At 45.1% G+C, this 15673-nt stretch overlaps 1 protein-coding gene across 1 annotated transcript in view; it reads left to right on the top strand.

Moving 5' to 3' along the window:
• BTAF1 (B-TFIID TATA-box binding protein associated factor 1) overlaps window positions 1-15673 on the top strand; it is a 565336-nt gene that overhangs the window by 277342 nt on the left and 272321 nt on the right. Inside the window, exons 21-23 of the mRNA XM_029609940.1 lie at window positions 5799-5989; window positions 7244-7394; window positions 7487-7596. Coding sequence (XP_029465800.1) covers window positions 5799-5989; window positions 7244-7394; window positions 7487-7596 — 452 coding nt within the window. The remainder of the gene's footprint in view (window positions 1-5798; window positions 5990-7243; window positions 7395-7486; window positions 7597-15673) is intronic.

Raw genomic sequence — 15673 nt, 5'->3', positions numbered from 1 at the left:
CACGTACATCATTACGCGCAGCGTTTGGTTAAGCGCAGGCCGTAGAGCGCACATAGTTACGCGCACGCTGTTACGCGCACGTTGCTACATGCACAAAGTTGGGCGCACGTTACTAGCATTACTACGCGCACGCCGCTAGGTTAGGCGCTCGCTGACAGGCGCACATTCATAGGCGCACAGCTTTCGCGCATAGCGATACGATACGCAATGGAGCGTATGAGAGCCCAGGCGCCCACGGAGCTGGCGCCTCCAGAATCAGGCATTAGAGCTCTAGGCCTCTGCTCAGCATGCCATCTCAGAGCTACACAGAGCGAGGAAGCAGATTCCCTATGTGCCCAATGTGAGGAGGCCTTGGGAGTTCCAGGGCAGGGCCGATCCCAGCCCCTACTAAGTGCCAGTTCCTCAGGGAACACCCCGGACCTAGCAGGCCGAAGTGAGCAGCCGGGGAATCCTAGAGACCTGGTGCCCCTGAGACCAGACCCTGCTTCCCTCTCCTGGGTGGAATTATTCAAGGGGATTCATGCCTTTGTCCAAATGCAGGCTGCTCCTCGACCGGACCCATATGTACCTGCTGACCCGGCCCCTGGACCTTCGAGGCCTAGGCACGGCCACTCGCCACCCGGGAGCCCCATTTATAGGGATTCAGATTGCTCTGAGGAAGAAGGTGAGCTTCCCGAGCACGGTGAACCTCCCTTGGAAGCCGAGCCGTATCGAACCATGAGACGCTTCTTCATTAAGGAGGATCTCCCGGACCTGGTTTCTCAATGCCTGTCGGAGTTGGCTATTCCGGGCCAGGGCACCCCAGAGGAACCTAGTATGAACCCCCTGCTAGAGGGCCTTCATCAGACGACCCACCATTTTCCCCTCCTCCAAGCAGCACAGCAGTTAATCGATCTGGAGTGGAATGCGCCAGAGGCCTCATTCAAAGGGGGTCGGGCCTTATCCGGCATGTACCCCCCTGGACCCGGCAACTAAGGAGCTGCTGGCGTGCCCTAGGGTAGACGCCATAGTCTGCGCAATGGTGAAGCGCACGGCCATTCCAGTTGAGGGAGGGGCGGCCCTCAGGGATGCGCACGCCCGGCGCCTGGACAGCATCCTGAGGCAAGCTTTTGAGGTGGCCGCTATGTCCCTACGAATCGCGACCTGCTACACCGTAGTGACGCGTTCCTGTTTGTCACAAGCCAGGAACAACACCCCAGCTCTCTCATTCCTCACTGACGCTGCCTCCGACTTAGTGCGTACGGCAGCCAAAGGAGTGTCCTCATCAGTGACAGCCAGGAGACAGCTCTGGCTACGGAATTGGGCGGCCGACTCCTCTTCTAAGGCACGCCTTACCAGAATGCCTTTTAAGGGATCTCTTCTGTTCGACAGCAACCTCAAGAACTGGGCTACCAAGTGGGGCGCCTCTCCATTGCCCCGTCTGCGAGAAGACAGGTCAAGAAGGACCCAGCGCCCTCTGCCTAGGCCATCCAGAGGTGGAGGCTCTCAACGCTTCAACCCCTACAGGACTCGCTATCAAGCACCTCGTTCTCAGACCAGGAACCAGTCCTTTAGGACCAGGCACAACACGAAGAGAACCGGCTCGGGTTCCGGCCCCGGCCGCACCCCACAATGACAATCAGCCGACCCATCCGGGGGTAGCAGCTATAGGGGGCAGGCTAACCCTCTTCTACCGCAGGTGGGTCGATTACCTCGGACCAGTGGGTCCTCGCCATCATCCGAGAAGGGTATTACCTGGACTTTCTTCGGCTCCCGCCGGACAAGTTTGTGGAATCTCCTTGTTCCCCCCTCAAGAGGACGGCACTAGAAGTTACCTTGCGGAGGCTCCTGTCCCTAAAAGCCATAATCCCAGTGCCTGCAGGGGAGATCAATTCTGGGCATTATTCCATTTATTTCATAGTACCCAAGAAGGAGGGCACTTTCAGGCCCGTCCTGGACCTCAAGTCAGTCAACCGACACCTACGGGTCCCCAGCTTTCGCATGGAAACTCTGCGGTCTGTCAAAAATGCAGTACAGCCAGGGGAGTTCCTCACATCCCTAGATCTGTCAGAAGCCTACTTGCATATCCCAATCTATCGGGATCACCAGCGTTATTTACGCTTCAAAGTCCTGAACCAACACTTCCAGTTCAGAGCGTTACCCTTTGGGTAGCCACCGCGCCGCGGACCTTCACCAAGGTCATAGTAGTAGTAGTGGCGGCGTCCCTCAGGAAGGAGGGAATCCTAGTCCATCCCTACCTGGACGATTGGCTGCTCAGGGCGAAGTCACCGGAGGAGAGCCACCGGGCAACCAACAGAGTTATAGCTCTTCTGGAAAGCCTAGGATGGGTAGTAAACTTGAACAAGAGTTCTCTACAGCCTTCTCAGTCGCTGGAATACCTAGGAGTCTGATTCGACATCCAGGAAGACAGGGTCAGTCTGACCGCCAAGAGGAGAGCAAAGCTCCGGAATCGTCTGCAGGCCCTGCTGAGTGCCACCCGGCCCACAGCGTGGGATTACCTACAAGTCCTCGGCCTTATGGCATCCACTCTGGAGGTGATACCATGGGCGTGGGCTCATATGAGACCATTACAACACGCCCTCCTATCTCGGTGGAGCCCACGATCACAGAACTACACCGTACTCCTACCTCTATCGGCCAGACTGCAGACTCTGATACGGTGGTGTTGCAGCCCGGCCACATGAGCCGGGGGGGGGTCAAGAATGTACTCGCCAACCTGGACCCTGCTCACTACAGATGCCATCCTGAACAGATGGGGAGCACACTGCGAAGAACTCACCGCCCAAGGGCGGTGGAACAGAGAAGAGTCGGGGTGGAACATCAACCGACTAGAGGCACGGGCAGTCAGGTTAGCATGCCTACGATTTGCCCACAGACTCCGAAACAGAGCGGTCAGAGTGATGTCTGACAACGCCACCACAGTGGCATACATCAACCGACAAGGCGGAACCAGAAGCCGACAGGTATCCCTAGAAATAGCCCCCCTGATGTCTTGGGCGGAAGTAAATCTACAGGACATCTCCGCCGTCCATGTCGCCGGGAAGGACAACACCACGGCGGACTTCCTCAGCAGAGAAAGCCTAAACCTGGGGGAATGGCAGCTGTCACCCACAGCTTTTCAGATGATTGTGGATCAGTGGGGGACCCCGGCATTGGACCTATTAGCGGACAGGTCCAACGCTTAAGTACCCAAATACTTCAGTCACAGACGAGATCCTCTCTCCCACGGGATCGACTCTCTAGTCCAGCCATGGCCGCAGGGGATCCTGCTATACGCCTTTCCTCCTTGGCCCCTGCTGGGCGCCATTATACACAAGATTCAGCGACACAGAGGCCTAGTTCTTCTAGTGGCCCCGGACTGGCCAAGAAGACCCTGGTACGCAGACATGAGAAGACTACTGGCAGGGAATCCACTACCCCTGCCTCCGCACAGGGACCTGCTGCAGCAAGGTCCCATCCTCCACGAGGATCCAGCTCAATTCTCTCTTACGGTCTGGCCATTGAGAGGGCTAGACTGAAGAAAAGAGGATACTCGGGGCCGGTCATAGATACACTCCTCCGAGCACGTAAATTCTCCACATCACTAACATATATAAGGATCTGGAGAGTATTTGAAGCCTGGTGCGACAGTCACAGCACCAATCCACATGCCGCTAAGATCCCTATCATTTTAGATTTCCTGCAAGATGGACTTCAGAAGGGTCTGTCCCTCAATTCCATCAAGGTTCAAGTGGCAGCGCTATCCTGCTACGGTCCCCGGAGTGATGGCAACAGCATCGCCACACATCCAGACATTTCACGTTTCCTGAAAGGAGTCAAACACATTCGCCCGCCACTGAAGTGGCCAGTGCCCCTGTGGAACCTCAACCTCGTTCTGGAATTTCTAGCGGGACCCGCCTTCAGACCCCTTTGAGGCCTGTCCCTCCGTTTATTGACCTTGAAGATGGTGTTCCTGCTGGCCGTATGCTCAGCACGCCGCATCTCAGAACTACAAGCGCTGTCCTGCCATGATCCGTTTCTCAGAATCACTCCAGAGGCTATCCATCTTTGCATGGTTCCTTCCTTCTTACCCAAGGTAGTCTCTCACTTCCAACTCAACCAAACCATATCCTTGCCAACCACGGAAGGTTGAAGAAATCGGAAGAAGGTCGAATACTGCGCCATCTTGACATCGGCAGGCTGCTGTCCAGATACCTGGAAATGTCAGAAGCACCACGAAAGACGGACCATCTGTTCGTCCTTCACAGCGGGAAGAAGCAAGGGGAAGCGGCCTCACGGTTAACCATCGCCTGCTGGATCAAAGAAGTTATCAAGGCGGCCTACATAGAAGCGGGAAAACCACCACATCTACGGGTCAAGGCTCACTCTACCAGAGCGCAGGCGGCCTCCTGGGCAGAAGCTAGGATGTTGTCGCCGGTAGAGATATGTAAAGTGGCGACGTGGTCCTCCCTCCATACCTTCTCCAGATTTTACCGTCTGGACGTCCAGGCCAGGGAGGACACGGCATTCGCGAGGGCAGTCCTGAACGGACCTCGGGCAGCCTCCCGCCCAGTCCGGGAGTAGCTTTTGTACATCCCACTTGTTTTGAGTCCATCTGCTACACGCATGGAAATGTGGAGATTACTTACCTGATAATCTCGTTTTCCTTAGTGTATGCAGATGGACTCAGCATCCCGCCCGGCTGCTGGTATACATGAGGATTCACCGATTCACGGTAAGCCATGTTTTCTTATATAGGGCATCCACCGTGCCGGGTGTCGACTCCTTCCGGTTGAGAACACTGGCGGTCTCCAGCTACTATCAAATCTGTCAGGGTAATCCTGTTGATTTCATTGATCGGTCAGTCACACATATATCCATAAAGCTTTTGCAAGGAAGATTACTGAGTTGCTGCACTTCCTGTGGGGGTATATGTACCCTTGCTGACGTCAGATCCGTCTCCAACTGCTAGCACAAGCACGCTATACCCACTTGTTTTGAGTCCATCTGCATACACTAAGTAAAACGAGATTATCAGGTAAGTAATCTCCACATTATGGTAATTATTCATCTTGAAATCTACCCTCATGAAGTCCAGAACCATAGGCTTAATATGGTTCAGATCAGAATTTAATTTTGAAACACACAGTACAAGGATTACTAGATCCTAAATTTTCTATTACCCTGTTCAGTGATACTGTCTCCATTTTTTTTTAACAAAGGCCTATGAAGCAATTACAAAGAAAGCTAAGGAGTAGAAATTGCTTCCATAAGTGCCTCATAAACTAATTTGAATACAGTAAACATAGACTATATTAAGAACTCATTTGTATGCAATGAAAGGTTTGCAGGTTAACATGGCTTTTCACTCTAAGATCATTTTCATTCAAACTTAAGATGCAAGAGCCTTTCATTTAGGTGAGAAAAAGTTTGTTTGTGTATGACATGGGTATTTTTAGTTGGCAAAAAGTATTTTTGATGGACCCCTCTTAATAGGATTTTAATCCATATAATATGTTCTAAACCTGAGTGGGCACAGAAGGCAAGTATGGAAAGCCTGCATTTTGATTTTTTTTCTCCTGCCAAGCAAGCATAGTGTTCTGTTTACCAATAAATATACCTAGGCAGTATTTCAAGCCAGCTAGCTCTTTGATAAGCTGAAGTGCCAATTTAACATTTAAGAAGAAAATGCTCCACCCAGTTCATTATTTAATTAAAAAAAAAGACTGGTTCAATTGTGTGGTAATCTTTTTTGTCCTAAAGGTACTTGTTGGTTGTTTACTATTCTGGAGGATAAGTATGTTACTTTTTTATGATAGGAATAAACTCTGAAAAAGATGGCATGCACCATATTGTATCAAAGTACAGAGGAATAATTACATTGTACAGGCATCAGCAAGCTGCTTTTGCAATCACCAGCAGACGAGGACCTACTCCTAAAGCTCCAAAAACACAAAGTGCTGACCTTCCCACAGGAAGCAGTGGAAATCTTGCTGCTGAATTTGATGAGGTATGTGCAAAACTTGTCTGCGCAGGTTTTATGCATAGGTAAGTTTTAGAGAATTTTGTCATGTTCCATTCTTATGAAAAATGACTGACTTATTTACATAAAATTTGGCATGGGAAACAGATGTAAAACATTAAGCCTCAGTCATTAAACTTCAAAATTTTTAATAAAATATTGTTAGTTTTCAACTTTTGAGAAGTACTCAGCTAAGGTTTTAAGCATCATTGACCTATTTAAAGAGAAGTGGAAAACAGTGATCCTTTCATTTGCATATCCATAATTATGACATTTTGTTCTTGGAGTTATGAGAACAGGTGACTATTTTCTTTTAAGAACTGTAAACTTTAAATCTGGGTTTGCAGTTTGAAATTATCAAGTTCTTTGAGACAGGATATTTCAAAATATGTTGCCGGTCCACAATTCATGCTGAAAATGGCTTAGTTGTGCATAACAAGAGCATCAGACATTATCAGTACTGCTGATGCTTTGTAAAGTAGGAGGGTATGTGGATGGAAAGCATTCCTCCAGGGTGTAGTTTGGCAAACAATTGGGGAATTATTGTATCTAAAACTATTAGCTTTATAGCAATTATCCTACAAAATGTACTGAGGTGTACCATGGAAACATTTTTCCTCAGGCATTACAGATGTTTGAGGATTTATCTTAATTGTCAGTTGTCTGTTGCATCATACACTTCAGATTGCCTAGGGACTAACGCTAACAGATCCAACATTGTTCTTCTGAGATAAACTGTCTTTGCAGTATTATATAGCTCAATTGTGTGCAGAGTGGTACACCACATAAGGGGCAATTTTCAAAGGGATTTCTGCCCCCTTTATGTGGGGAAAATATATGCATTGTCCATAGCATGTGGCTTCTCCTTATGGAGCAAAGGGGCGGTACCAGGGGTAGGCTTAATGTTGCCCCAGTAAAGTATACATAGAAATTTCATATTGAAATCCCCATACATGCTTTTTCAAGATTTTTGCACCTGCAAAATATGTGGGGTAAAGCATTCCTGCAGCATCAGCAGGGAGTTTACATTTGAAAATGGCTTCTAGACCAACAAATATTCAAAACTTCCCTCAGTGGTATAGTATGGAAAAACCAATTTATTATCCATTTAAAAAAAACAAAAAACCTAAACTATAAAGAAACTACAGCTGTCAATTTTATTTATGATGCTTTGTCAGTTTATCAAAGGATTGTTACTTTTTACTTTCTAATGTTTACATGTTTATCCAATTCTGGTTTCAGGCACAAAAACTATATGTTGTACAGAGAAGAGGTGCTGAATATACATTGTCTACTGTGGCTAAACATTTTGGTTCTGCCATGGCAACGGGCTTGCCTCATCTCTGGGAGACTATGGTTGGTCCACTAAGGAATATTAACATTTATAGTTTTGGTATGCAGAGTTTTTTGGATTTTGCATGTTTTGATAATTCATGGTATTGGAGGTTTCTAGATTATTCTGAAAATTAATATATATTTCAATAGATGGAAAGTCCCTGCTAGAAAATGGAGATGGTCCTGCTCAGGAGCTGGTGAATTCTCTGCAAGTGTTTGAAATAACAGCAGCCTCAATGGACCTACAACTTCACTCTTTGGTAATAAATGTTATTCTATGGAGCATAGGACTGATCATTTTTCTGCAAATAAAAACAGTTCTGTGCATCTTTATATGGATTTTTACCTTATTTTTTTTCTATTCTTGGATTCTAATTTGGTTCCTTCACCTGTTGATAAACAACATTCTCAATGTCTTGCCAACCAAATCACTAAAGTAAAATATTTTTTCTTGTAACATCATTAACTAATAATTCTGGATGGCCTTTCTTGGTTTTATTTATTTTAAAATTTTCTAACCTGCACAATCTTGGCAGGGTATAATAAAGCATCCAAAATAAAAACAAATACAGATAAAGCAAGTTTGCTTACCTGTAAATAGGTTTCTCCATAGAAAGCAGGAAGAATTAGCCATGACTTGTGGGTGATGTCGGGGTGCTTATTGGACCTATATTTGAGCATCTGTGGGTGGTGTTACATTCATGCAGCTTCGTGAACCCCTAAGTCTTTTGCAACACTTAAGCATTAGTGAGGTAGCAAATCTCCAGGGAGGCGAGCTGGGTAGTGACAGTGGCTAATTCAACCTGCTGTCTATGAAGAAACATGTTTACAGGAAAGCAAACTTGCTTTCTCTGTCAACAGACAGAACCAAATTAGCCATGATATGTTGGGAAGTCTAAGAGTTAAAATGCAGAGCAATTATTGAAAAAGCAACCTGTCTCCTCCAAAGAGAATGAACTGAGAGAACAGGCTGCACAAAACTGCTTGCCCAAAGTTAGTCACTTCTTGATATGTTCAGACAATAGTGGGATGTGAAGGTGTGCACAGATGAACAAGTCACAGCTTTGCAAATGTCCTTGATTGAAGTGTTCCTGAGATGAGCTACTGAAGCCACCATGGCTCTTGCTTGAGCCTTTACAGTCTGAAATCTATGTCAGCCAGGACTTAACAGTACACAGTACTGTCTGCTAGCCTATTTGATATAGTTCTTTTGGCTACTGCATCTCAATCTATTGCAATCAAAGGACGCAAATACTTGAAAGACTTGATGGTGAAGTTGAATCCGTTCTCAAATAATATTCTAAGAATCTTATATTAGGAGTGAAAAGCCTTTTTTACCAAGGACAGACTGGGTATCCTCATAAGTGGGTGATTACATCAGATGGAGCCTGGCATGGAATTTTTAACTCAGTTTCTAGAACTTTGAACATGCCCCACTGGACATGTATGGCATGCCATACTGCCATGTGGGGTCCCCCTTCAGTCTCATTTCCCTGGAGCACACCATTTACAGATCTTTTCTTTGTTTCCCATGTGGAAGGACTCAATTGTGGGGCCCTGCAGGCTTGCTTCCCTGCTAAGTGTTCTTAGTTAGGTTTTTCAGTCTGTTTTCTATCACTTTTTTGCACGCATACAGTACACCACTGGGTGTTGACTGTTTCAGTCCTTAAGCAATCAAGTCTTTTAGTCTACCAGTGGCTTCAGATGATATCCTATGTGACAGGGTCATATCTCTCATGCCCCTCTAGAGTTGAATATAAATAGTGGCTGTGGTGGCACTTTTTTAGTTTGTCCCCTTTTTTCATTTGGGGCAGACTGTAGCTAGCTAGGGCTTTCCCGTTTGTGAGGATGGCCATCCTACTTGTCTTTGGAGAAAGCAGAATTGCTTCCCTGTAACAGGTGTTCCCTGAGGGCAGAAAGATGTCAGTTCTCACAAAATCTGCCTGCCTCACTTTGGAATTGTCTAAGGAATTAGACCAAAAGGGCCCCTGTGGACGAGTGCAGTGGGACATGCTGAGAGTTCTAGTAACTTTGAGATAAAAGTTCTATGTTGGGCTCCATCTGATGTCACCCACTTGTGAGGACTGACATTCTGCTATTGAACAGCCCCTGTTACAGATCAGCAGCTCTTTCTCTTTTATATGCATATGGTCTCGGAAAGAACACATTAGCTTATTTAATAAGAAACAGTGACACCACTTTTATTTTATTTATTTATTTATTGTTTTTGTTATACCGAGTTTCATGATAGGCATCACATCAACCCGGTTTACAAATAACAAGGAGTGTAAAGCATAACGTAACGTAAAAAACAATATTTTCAATAAGAACCTTGAACTTTAAATACAGTGAATCAGAAAAAGGGAGAGGGAAAGTTACAAAAAACAAGGAAAATAAACTTGGGATGGAAGGGGAGAAATTGAACAGCAGAATATTAAGAATATTAAGAATATTAAGAAGGAACTTAAGAGTATGTATATCCATCCTGTTATGGAAGAACTGAATATTTGGTGAATAGGTTACTGGTCTATGCAGTTCATTGAAATTTTGAGCAGAAGTGACAACTATCAGGAATATGACTCTTCAAGCGAGAAACCACAGACTCCAGATGTTCAAATGGAGGCTTCATGACCTGAGCTAGTATTACATTTAATGTCCCAAGACACTGGAGGTTTGCTAACAGGAGACTTTGAGACAAAAGGGTGGATAGAAAGTGGAGTTGCTTCCAGCTATCTGTGATACACCACTATAGTGCTGAAGTGAGCTTTCACTGATGAAATACTAAGACCTGAAGATGAAAGTAAGAACATATACTAGAGTATATCCATCAGGCTACAGGAAAAGTGGTCCAGGCTGTTAGACTGACTCTAGGATGCAAACTACTTCACTTGAAATTGTAGTATCTTCTGGTTGAAGACTTCTTCACTGAAATCAGAGCATCTTCTATTTCAGTGGTGGCCATCTCCCTAGATACATTTGCATAAAATGGAGGGAGTGCATGCAAATCTCTCTCACATGTATATTTGTGGATATCCTGAAAACCCGGCCTGTTTGTGGCTCTTGAGGACCGGAGTTGCCCACCCCTGCTCTGTTTCCTTTAAGAGGAGTAATGAAGACTACTATGCATTCAACATCCATGTCTTGAGGGCCAGGGAAGATAAATTTGGGTAGCAGAACCTGCCTTTCTTCTGAGTGGTAAGTCTGAGATGTTCCCACTGGGATTGGAGGTTGTACTGACAGCTATATGAGATATGGAAACCACACTTGCTGTGGCCAGAGCATTGCAAAAAGAATGATCCCAAAGCATGTAGCAGACCACTCCAGTTTAATAGAAAGGTATCGGGAACTTAACTATACTTGCTCAGAAACATGGAGCAGAACTCTAATTTTTCAGAAGCAAGCAGGTCGCTCATTGGCTGTCCCAGAGATTGAAGAAACTGTCTGCTACCCTTTGATCCAAGGATTAATCATGTGGTAGAAGTACTCTGCTGAGATGATCCACTAGTGTATGTTGAACTCCTGGAAGATAGGCCTCCTGCAGGTGGGCCCCATGACAGAGCCCATGACAAAATCTGGGCAGTCTCCTAGGAAAAGGTATGAGCCCACACTCCCCTGCTTGCTTATTTATAATGTGGCCACCTGATTGCACGTCTGGATCAAGTTTCACTCTCCCAACCGAAGCTAAGCGAAAGTTCCAAGTGCATATTGAATAGCATGCAGTTGCAGTAGATTGATTTGAAGATGACTCTCTACTAAGGACCATACCGCTATGTACGTGCTGCAGTATTGAGCCCCCACCCCAAGCTGTGGGAGGCATCAGTGGACAGATACTATGCATTTTGTGAACACTTTTGGGGCCACTGAAAGGCCAAAGAGGAGCACTTTGTACTGGTAAAGTACATCCTTTATGGCAGATTTGAGGAAATTCCTGTGAGATGGATGAATGGGGATGTGCACGCATATACGTTTGAGATCTTGGGCACACATCTAATTCCTGGTTGAACGAAAGAGTTTGGTGGGAGTTCATCTAAATTTCTCTCAGACTAACATCTTGTTCTGTCTTCATAAATCCCAAGTGGGTCTAAATCCCCCTCCGTTTTCTTGGGAATAAGGAAATACAGGGAGTAAAATCCACAGCCACACTCTTTGAAAGGTACAAGTTGATTGTCCTGCAGGAGGATTGATTCCACTTCCATCTAGCTAGGCAGAATGAGACTAGTCTGTCTTGCTAGTTGAAAAATGTTGAGTCAGAGGGAGGCAAGAAACATGCAAGTGGTAGCCACACTCAGTCTTTAGGACTCTCTGGTCTTTGATCTTCCATCACTCTGGGAGGAAGAATTTGATCCTCCCCTCACTGTTGGAGGTGGGGAAACTGTTTAAATTCCATCAGAAATGACCCTGGCTTTGATTGGGTCTGCTTCAGTTTTCACTTAACATCTTTCCCTCTGACATCCCCTAACAAGGAGCAGCTGCTGCCGTGGAGCAGCTGCTCCTTGTTAGGGGATGTCAGAGGAAGAGGCATCTTTGAAAAAAACCAAACACTTAAGAGAAGGGACATTTGGCCAGAGGTGGCTGATCTCTATCAGACAAAGACTGTATCGTGACTTGGTACTCCTTATTTTGAGCCACTGTCTCCTTGCTTGGGGGAAAAGTCAAGATTGTCTCTGGCACAGGGGACATCTGCGAAATGGCTATGAATATCTTTATGGAGACTGCTAGTTCATAACTATTAATCTTCGCTTCAGTGGCTACTGCCAAAGTTGTGACTATTATCAGTCGAATCAGATGTTTCTCACACTCTTCTGCATCCTTGACTGCCTTATGGACATCAGCCTGCTCCAGATCTGGCTCCATTAAGGGCTTCAACTTTTAATTCCTTCATTTAGGTATTGCACCATATATTATTGGTGGGTCACAATTAGGCAACTTAACATGGAACTCTGTAGTACTTACTTTCTTGGCAAAGGTATCTAGAAGCTATGAGTCCCCTCCTGGGGCTTATTTGAGTATACCAGAGTCCTCTCAGCCTTCTTGATAACTGACTCTACTACCACATAGTGGTGAGGAAACTGGACTGCTACAAAACCAGGGACAGCTTACACCCTCTACTTTTGGTTGAGCTCACTGGCCACAAGCAGACACAAGGTTGGAGATTGTCACATCTTTGTCAGGAGATCCTGAAGCAGCTTGTGTACTGGATTTGCCACCAACTCCACTGGCAGTTGTAGGAACTGTAACCTGAAAATGTCTATTCCCTGGTGCTTTTGCTAGTTTTTCTAGGTACTTTGAGTAGCAGGGGTCTTCCAAAAGAGAGGTGTGCTGAAGCAAATCAGATAAACTGTAGACCGGTGAGCATGACTTCAGTGCCGGGAAAAATCATGGAAACTGTTATAAAGAATAAAATCACAAAGCATTTAGATAGAAATGGTTTAATGGGACACAACTAGCATCCATTTACCCAAGGGAAGTCTTTCCTCACAAATCTACATTTTTTTGAAGGGGTGTATAAACATGTGGACAAAGGTGAAACAGGGTTATTTAATTTTTTTTATATACCAACATTCATTGGAGTACATCACATCGGTTCACATTATAACTGTTGGAATAGTATGACGGGGGTGTCTTACTATTGATACATCACATCAATATAATGTTGTAATGTATTTGGATTTTTAGAAGGTGTTCAACAAAATCCCACATGAGAAGCTTCTAAGAAAACTAAAAAGTCATGGGATAGGAGGCAATGTCCTTTTGTGGATTGCAAGCTAGTTAAAAGACAGGAAACAGAGTAGGATTAAATGGTCTATTTTCACAGTGGAAAAAGGTAACCAGTGGAGTGCCTCAGGGATATGTACTTGGACTGGTGCTTTTTAATATATTTATAAATGATCTGGAAAGGGGTACGACGAGTGAGGTGATCAGATTTGCAGATGACACAAAATTATGCAGATTAGTTAAATCTCAAGCGGATTGTGATAAATTGCAGGAGGACCTTGTGAGAATGGAAGATTGTTTCCAAATGGCAGATGAAATTTAACGTGGACAAGTGCATATAGGGGAAAATAACCCTTGCTGTAGTTACACAATGTTATCTTCTATCTTAGGAGTTACCACCCAGGAAAGAGATCTAGGTGTCGTAGTGGATAATATATTGAAATCATTGGCTCAGTGTGCTGTGGTGATCAAAAAAGGAAACTGTTAGGAATTATTAAGAAGGGAATGGGAAATAAAGCGATGGATGTCATAATGCCTCTGTATTGTTCCATGGTGAGACCGCATCTTGAATACTGTGTGCAATTCTGGTTGCTGCATTTCAAAAAAGGTATAGTTGCACTGTAGAAAGTGAGGAAGAAGGGTGATCAAAATAAGGGGCATGGAATGGCTCCCCTTTGAGGAAAAACTAAGGAAGTTAGGGCTGTTTAGTTTGGAGAAAAGACTGAGGGGATATGATAGAGGTCTACAAAATCATGAAAGGACTTGAAAAAGTTAATGTAAATCAGTTATTTACTCTCTCATATAATAGGACTAGGGGGGCGCTCCATGAAGTTAGCAAGTTGCTTATTTAAAACAAATCAAAGAAAATTCTTTTTCGCTCAGTGCATAGTTAAGCTCTGGAATTCACTCCCAGAGGATGTGGTTACAGCAGTTAGTGTAACTGCGTTTAAAAATCCATAAACCTGCTATTAATTAATAAGCAATAGTAGCTTGGGACTTATTTAATGTTTGAGTACTTGCCAGATTTTTGAGACTTGGATTGGCCACTGTTGAAAACAGGATACTGGGCTTGATGGACCCTTGGTCTGACACAGTATGGCAATTATGTTCTTATGTAGGTAAGGGATCCAATAGAATTCCCATTGAATCCTCCTCTATGCCCAACCAAGGGATGGTGCCAAGGCACCATCCCAATGATGAAGATGGCAGTGGGGCAATGATCTCTTGATGCAGAGGGGTCTCTTCAGGAATGTAGCCATACTGGGCCAAAGTTTCTTCATCCTCTGGTTCATGATGGGACTCCCCCAGCGGAAGCAAATCCTACCTTGTTTGCTGTGGGCTTTGGGCTATGACTGTTAACTCCAATGGCAAGGCATGTATCAACTGGCTTAGGCTTCCTCCAGTTTGGACAGGAGAGGCTCCAAACCTCACCTTCTGTACTAAGGTATTTAATGAGGCAAAGAGAGTTTTCACCAGTTAACTGGTCAATGTATTAAGGAGTCCTTTGGGCCAGGGTTGTAGGAGAAACCTCCTCTTCAGAGACCTATATAAGTTATTCACTGTTGCAATGCTGGCTAAGGGCTAGCTTCAAAGACAATGCAGCTGTTGGCTCCAAGCACACTGTACCATTGGAATTGGGCTCTGAGCAATTTTCTGTGCAGAGGCCACTCTCGAGATTTTCCACACCAGTGGGGTCCAGGCTGGAACCTTCCTTAATGGCACGGTGGTCCCTTGCAACATGGGTATTGGAAATAGCACTACTACAGCTATCTGTACCAAGTATGCTGATGATTCCTTGGAGTGAATGCATTGTACCAATGCCATAGATGATGCCCTTGTAGGGCTGGATAGAATAGGTGAGTTAGCACCATGGGGACTTTGTGACATGAAAGAAGATGGCACATATGCTTATGTGGTCCTGTCCTTCCTTGGTGCAGAAGATGGGCCCACAGCCATAGTAGTCTTCTTTTCCTTAGGCTTTGATGGGGCCAAACTTAGGGATGGATCCCACTTAGGAACTATTGCTATGCACATCTTCTGGTGCAGAAAGCCTTCATGCCTTGCTTGACCCTTGAGCTGTGATAGAATCAGGAGCTGGCACCATGGGAGGAGCTTTCCTGACAGAGCAGGGATTAAAGGATGAACACCATATGCTGGGAGCCCTATGATGTCTTGCTCCAGAAGGAAGAACAGCTTAATATCTGGATTCATGCTGGCATTTACATATAGCAACACAAAAATTGGAAAAATTGTGGTAGAAATATAACAGCTATTAAGAAGTCAACCACTTCGAATGAAATGCTACTATTACAAGATTAATGACCAAACCCTCATATGTGAGCAGATAGTGTTTGGCAGCACACCATGAATTTTCACAATTGCGCTGGACTATTTTGGATCACATTACAACATCTTCACGCGGAGGAGATAAGCGACCGTTGCTAAATTATCAAGAACAACGCTGAATTTTCATATTATCTACTGAAATACCCATTGGGTATGAATGACAATATAGAATGGAATGCTCTGATTTAAAGGGCTGAATCAGAGTCACCCATTGGTTGGTTTGGATCCACACACCCTTTTCAATTGGTTGGTTTTTGAGTCAGCAATACGTTCAAA

Source organism: Rhinatrema bivittatum, chromosome 7 (genome assembly GCF_901001135.1).
Source record: "Rhinatrema bivittatum chromosome 7, aRhiBiv1.1, whole genome shotgun sequence".
In the NCBI taxonomy this organism is placed as follows: Eukaryota; Metazoa; Chordata; class Amphibia; order Gymnophiona; family Rhinatrematidae; genus Rhinatrema; species Rhinatrema bivittatum.
This window is presented reverse-complemented; position numbering and strand designations above follow the sequence as displayed.